General features: G+C 44.1%; 1 protein-coding gene across 1 annotated transcript in view; it reads left to right on the top strand.

Annotated features, from left to right (window-relative positions):
* Window positions 1–3,998, top strand: part of Dnajc28 (DnaJ heat shock protein family (Hsp40) member C28) — a 5,362-nt gene extending 1,364 nt beyond the window's left edge. Inside the window, exon 2 of the mRNA XM_050164817.1 lies at window positions 378–3,998. Coding sequence (XP_050020774.1) covers window positions 406–1,554 — 1,149 coding nt within the window. The 5' untranslated portion in view covers window positions 378–405 and the 3' untranslated portion in view covers window positions 1,555–3,998. The remainder of the gene's footprint in view (window positions 1–377) is intronic.
* Window positions 3,999–6,937: the final 2,939 nt, after the last annotated feature.

The raw sequence follows: 6,937 nt of genomic DNA, 5'->3' as shown, positions 1-6,937 counted from the left end.
AAAAAAAAAAAAAAAAAAAAAAAAAAAAAAAAAAAAAAAAAAAACAAAGAAAAAAGTATATATTTTTGCATAGCAACTTTGTTACAAAGAACTAACTTTTTCTTTTTTATATGCATATGGGTGTTTTGCCTACATGTATGTCTAAGCACCATATGCATCCAATGCCTGAGTAGGCCTGAAGGAGGTGTTAAACTCCCTGGAACTGGAGTTAGGGACATTTGCTAGCTGTCATCTGTGTGTTGGCACCAAACCTCAGTCTACTCTCTTTGCCCCCAACAGCTGACACTTACTAAGAACATGTAACCCACACCTTAACTTTGTTACTGGGAAAAAAAATTACTGATAATACAGGTTTGTTGCTCATGACTGTTTTGTAGGTCATGGTTAGGAAGAATTCTGAATACAATGATAAACACAGTATGCATGAAGATGGCTCAGATCTTAAGACCACACCTCATAAATGCTTCACTGATTCCTCACGGGGTAAAGATGCTGTCAGATCCTGGATCTAGGATGATCTCAACCCATAAATCCAAGAAGAAGATGAAAGAATATTATAGGCTGCTGAATCTAGATGAAGGATGCTCTGCAGATGACGTCAGGGAGTCTTTTCATAAGCTTGCCAGACAGTATCATCCAGACAGTGGCTCTAATAAGGCTGATTCTGCAACATTTATAAAGATCGAAGAAGCTTATCGGAATGTGCTTTCCCACGTGATAGAGCAAAGACAGGCCAGACAGAACAAAGCTGAAGACACAGAAGAAGAGGACAAATTCAAATACAGTACACCTCAGCACCGGCATTACTTAAGCTTCGAAGGCGTTGGCTTTGGGACACCAAGTCAGAGAGAGAAACAGTACAGACAGTTTAGGGCAGACCGTGCAACGGAGCAGGTGATGGAATATCAAAAACAGAAACTTCAGAGGGAACACTTTGCCAATAGCTTAACTGTCAAAGATGTAAGACAGAGCAAAGAACAAAAGATAACTCAAGCCATAGAACGCCTGGTGGAGGACCTCATCCAGGAATCGATGGCCAGAGGAGACTTTGACAACCTCACTGGGAAAGGAAAACCTCTGAAGAAGTTTTCTGGCTGTTCATATATTGATCCCATGACTCACAACTTAAACAGAATATTGATAGATAATGGATACCAACCAGAGTGGATTCTGATGCAGAAAGAAATCAAGGATACCATTGAGCAACTTCGAGAAGGACTGTTAGTATCTAGGAAGAAACTTGGGAACCCTCTGACACCCGAAGGGCAGAAACAGTGGAACCAAGCCTGTGAGCAGTTTCAAGACAACATCCAAAAGCTAAACAAGCGAATCAGTGATTTCAACTTGATTGTTCCCATCCTCACCAGGCAGAAAGTCCATTTTGATGCCCAGAAGGAAGTGATCAGAGTTCAGAAAATGTACGAGGTCTTCATAGAAGCAAATGAAAGCACAGATGAAAAGCCAGCCGACGCTAGCCAGGAAGAAGAGAAAGCGCCCAGAGTCAAGACAGGCTTTCTAAACTGGTTAACTTTGTGGAAATTCATTAAAATTTGACTCTTTTGACATTCACGGTCATTCCTGCTCTGGTCAGTCTTGAGTTGCCCTGACAGCAGCTGTAGAACCTGAAATTGGTTGTCGTACCCCAGGGACCTGAGAGTTGTGTGCCTTTTTAGTGTTTACAGAACTAAGCACACCCCTGGTGATAGATGAAAAAACATAAGAAACCAACTTGAGAGAAAATTTATAGCATTGCTATAAATAAGGTTGTGGCAAGAACAAGGCCTGCCTTCTGAAGGGAAGGTTGAGTCAGGCCAGTCTGCAGTGATGGGTAGGACAGACCAGATCCTCGACCCGCTGGGGCGCTCCTGAAGCCTCAGTGCCCTTTGAAGCTCTAGGAACTCAAAGGCAGTTGCTGTCAACATTTCTAAATGTAGGTATTTAAACAACAAAACCAAAAGATGTATTTTTGAAACCCAAAACTGAAGAAGTTAATGAAATTTAACCAACTAAAGTCTCCAAATGAAATTTAAAAATCTCAAGGAAAAAAAAAAGAAGGGGGATGGAGAAACAGCCAGGGAAGGGTCCTGGGGTTAAGAGTGCTTAGTCCTTGCTGCTCTTGTAGAGGACCAGAGTTCAGTTCCCAGCTCCATGTCAGGTTGCTCACATCTGCCTCGAACTCCAGCTTCAGTGATCCAGTGCTGTCTTTGGCCTCTGTTGACACCTGCGTGTCTGTGCGCGCCTGTGCATACACACACAGATATACATACACATAAATATTATTAAATTAAAAATCTCCAGGTGAGGGGCTGGAGAGATGGCTCAGAGGTTAAGAGCACTGGCTGCTCTTCCAGAGGTCCTGAGTTCAATTCCCAGCAACCACATGGTGGCTCACAACCATCTGTACTGAGATCTGGCACCCTCCCTTGGCGTGCAGGCATACATCGAGGCCGAATGTTGTATACATAATAAATAAATAAATCTTTAAAAAAAATCTCCAGGTGACAGTTTTTGCAGGTTTGCTACTGTATATTTCTGAGCTTTAGCTCCAGACTGTTGAAAAACTTTTGAATCACCTGCTGGATGGAGGAAAACTGAAGGTCAGGAAATAGCCTGCTGGGACTCTGGTATTTACAAAGACCTTCCCTGTGGGCACTAGACAAATAAACAGCCAGGCAAGTACAGGAGCTAACTTAAGATCCACTGGCTACAGAAGTTAATCTTTTTTTTTTTTTTTTTTTTGGTTTTTCGAGGCAGGGTTTCTCTGTTGCTTTGTTGTCCATCCTGGAACTCGCTCTTGTAGACCAGGCTGGTCTTGAACTCCCAGAGATCCGCCTGCCTCTGCCTCCCAAGTGCTGGGATTAAAGGCGTGCGCCACCACTGCCCGGCCAGAAGTTAGTCTTAAACTAGTTGATTTAAAAGTTCTAAAAATAGGTTCCAATGCTAAAGAGTTTTTAACTTTTAGAGGGGGCAAAAATCTTTACAATCAGCTGGGCAGTGGTAGTGCATGCTTTTAATCCCAGCACTTGGGAGGCAGAGGCAAGTGGATCTCTGTGAGTTTGAGGCCAGTCTGGGCTACAAAACGAGTTCCAGGACAGGCTGTTACACAGAGACCCTGTCTCAGAAAACAAAAGTCCTTAAGAGTTCACGTCTGGTTTGTTCTCTGGTCACAAGTTGAAAAGGTAAGTTCCCATAAACTCTCCTTAAGCCCCACGGTGTCCTAACCCAGACTCCCTAGATAGAGACTTTTCAGCAGCATAAGAACCCAAATTACTGTCTTGGGAACTCAACTTCCCATCTTGGGGTCCCTTTGATAATGAGGTATCTGAAGTTTGTTCCTTGGCGGCTTTAGCAAATGACGACAGGAGTTGATGAGACTGTCGTTCTCTCCCTCAGCATATCTGGGGCTCTCGGGTTTGGCTAATCACTTTGAGCACAGAGTTGGGTACCTAGGAGGAAACCAAGGTGGGTGGAGAGGAGCCAGTCCATCTCCAGACAGCAGAGAGATGGAATTTGGAAGAACAGCTCCTGACACTGATTTGGGGCCAAACAAGTCATTCTGGAAAGTTTTTGATGATTAAACAAATAAACCTACATCCTCAAAGGAAGTCGGGGCCCTTCTGCTTCCCTGAGTCCTCAGCAAGAAGTCGGGGCCTTTCTGCTTCAGTGATCGGCCATAGTTAGCATAATAAGCAATTCTTTTCTTTTATTGGAGTTATTTAGCTTTTAAGGTGATAGTACTATATATATATTACTATAAATGAAATTGTCCAACAACATGAAATATAGGTTTGTGATAGAGTATGGTTCCAGAATATTTTAGAAGCCTATTTTTCTGTGATTCATGTTTAAAAATGGGAATTTGGAGTAAACATGAATGAAATAATTTTCAGTATTGTACATGAGAAGGTGAAGTTACCAGAAGACTATTAATTCTACTACCATTCACTTTGTTTGCAAATGTCTGTATTAATAAAATTACGTTGATGATTGTCCAGTCATCCATTGTTCTATATCAAATAGTAAATGATAACCACATTTTAACAACCTGAGTGAATTTTTAAATCTTTTTTTTAATTCTTGTGTTACTATTTTCTTTTAAAATTTTTCTATTTATTTGTATGTGTGTAGGTGTTTTGCTTGCATGTATGTTTGTGCATCATATGTATGCTAGATGCCCAGAAGTGGGCAGATCTCTTGTGCCTGGAGTTATAGACAGTTGTGTGATGTGGGAGTGTCATATATCAATCTGTTGATTTCGTTGGTTAAGTAATAAACACACTGCTTGGCCTCGTAGGTTAAAGCATTGGTGGGAGGAGTAAACAGAATAGGATGCTGGGTGGAAGAGGAAGTGAGGTCAGACTCTGCTCAACTCTCCCAGGTAGACCTGACAGCTCTGCTCTCTGGAGCAGAGACACCAGGCTCCGCTCTCCAAGGCAGCTCTGAGCCAGGATGGACGGAGGCTGGAATCTTCCCGGTAAGCGCACCTTGGGGTGCTTACACACATCATTAGAAATGGGCTAGTCCAGGTGCGAGAATTAGCCTGTAAGGGCTAGAGTTCATGGGCCAAGCTGTTTTTAAATGAATACAGTTTGTGTGTTGTTATTTCGGGCATGAGCTAGCCAAGCGGCCGGGGTGTTGGGGACGCAGCCCCGCCGCCGCTCCTATTTCAACAGTTGTGAGCTACCAGAGAAGTGCTGGGAATTGAACCCAAGTCCTCTGGAAGAGTAGCAGCAGGTACCCTTGACCCCTTCTGCCTTCCTTTTTCTTTTTTGTTTGAAGCAGTTTCATGTAGTCCAGACCTCTGCTTCCCCGTCCCTGGTGCTGGGAGTGCAGGTGTGCACCACTGCACCTGTTTCTGTAGAGCTGTACTAGAACACGCAGGCTTTCACACACACTAGGCCAACACTCACCCGGCTGAGCTACACCCCAGCCCATAAATTGGTTTTGGCGGTGGTGTTTTATCTCAGCAACAGTAGAGTAACTGATACAGTAAGCTGGTACGGACCGCATGGCGACCTTTGCTGTTTGACAAAGTTCCAGCGCTTCAACATTGCAGACCACACTTCACGAGCACGGTTTTACTTTCATTCTTAATGATTCTCAATATTAATGTCTTTCCCTTTGGGAGATTTTGTGTGGGCTTTGGTAAAGGATAAAAATGTGTACATTGGTAGTCTCTCTAAACAAAATAAATCTTTGGGGAAAAAAAAACCACTACCTTGAAACCAGGAATCCCACTGTGCCCTCCTAATTACAGGAAAGTTAGAGACCAGACACACCTGATCCCAAGGATAAAAAGCCTACAGTTCAGGTCCAGATCCTGAGGCCATTAAAGGCAAGAGTTCAGTTAATAAACGCAGAGAAGCTAGGCCGTGGTGCCGCACGCCTTTAATCCCAGCACTCAGGAAGGCAGAGGCAGGCAGATCTCTGTGAGTTCGAGGCAAGTCTGGTCTACATAGAGCTAGTTCCAGGACAGGCTACAGAGTTCAAACCTTGTCTCGAAAAACAAAATAAAGTAAACACAGAGAAATCAGAATGGTACAGTACAATAGGAAAAGAGTGAGACATAGGACCTCCCTTTAGGAAGTGTTACAAGGGGGAATAGACCTATATAGCAAAACTAGGAAACTGTAGTATAGTGTCTGGTCCCCAGAAGACCTCCTTTTTCTGAGGTCAGGTATTTGGATAAGGGTCCCTTGGGGGATTGAGGAAAGCTCCTGCTTGATAAAAATTCTTATCTCTAGCAAGAGGAGCTTGTGGCCCTTCCAGTAACAGTGACTGGTGCCCACTGTCAGGGCCCACGCTAGATTCCTCACCCAGCTCACACGCCCCTCGTCTCTTGTTTAGTCCTACTTGAGACCATACAGAATACAAGGCATAAGCTCCTCCCCAGCGTGCTGGCAGCCAACCTGATTCACCCTCAGATCACGTTCGTCTCCTACCTCCACCCCCACTCCTCCGCCAACTGCACACACCCTCTCTGGGACCTGACGCCCTGCAGAAGCAGGGCTTCAGCAGTAATAGAACGTATTTACAGACTCTGTGGACGAGGAAATGGACATACTGGGAGGCTATTATCCTGCTTCTGCAATAGCCTTTCAAATACTTATCATTTGTGTGCAGAATTTATATACACAGTCTTTCTCTAACGTGGCCACATTGTTGACATTCTTCTATATCTTTCTTCACCTGGTTATTACTAGAATTTAGCTCTATGTCATTATTTACTGAGCCTGCATGGTATTGTATGCACTTCTGGGGATTAGAACTCTATACCACCAAGCAAAGAAATAACAGTTCAGCCAGCGGCGTTCGATTCCACGGTGAGGAGGCACGAGGCACAGAGGAGAAAGGAAGCTGAGGTTTATTGTGAACCAGGAACCAGATGTGGCAGAATGAGGAAGCATAAGTCAGAAGGTGAGGGGCTGCTTTGAGCTCTTAATTTTTTTTTAATTAAAGATTTCTGTCTCTTCCCCACCGCCGCCTCCCCTTTCCCTCCCCCTCCCCCAATCAAGTCCCCCTCCCTCATCAGCCCAAAGAGCAATCAGGGTTCCCTGCCCTGTGGGAAGTCCAAGGACCACCCACCTCCATCTAGGTCTAGTAAGGTGAGCATCCAAACTGCCTAGGCTCCCACAAAGCCAATAGGTGCAGTTTGTCACCTGTCTTATAGTCCTCTCTCTGCCCAGTCATATCTTTTCCTGTCTCTGCCTCCCTAATGTTGATATTAAAGGCATGGAACTCCCAAATACTGGGATTAAAGGTGAGACCCACCACCACCTAGCCTCTATTGGCTTAGCTCTGTACTCTGATCTTCAGGCAAGCTTTATTTGCTAAAACACAACCAACCTATCACTACAGAGTGTCCGTACACAATACTGACGAACGAAGGCATCATAGTGTGGTAGAGAAGGAACTTTGTTTTTTTTTTTTTTTTTTT

Source organism: Alexandromys fortis, unplaced genomic scaffold (assembly GCF_014885135.2).
Source record: "Alexandromys fortis isolate MF-2015 unplaced genomic scaffold, M_Fortis_MF-2015_v1.1 scaffold_162, whole genome shotgun sequence".
Taxonomy (NCBI): Eukaryota; Metazoa; Chordata; class Mammalia; order Rodentia; family Cricetidae; genus Alexandromys; species Alexandromys fortis.
Note: the sequence above shows the minus strand (reverse complement) of the source record. Positions and strands in the feature narration are given on the sequence as shown.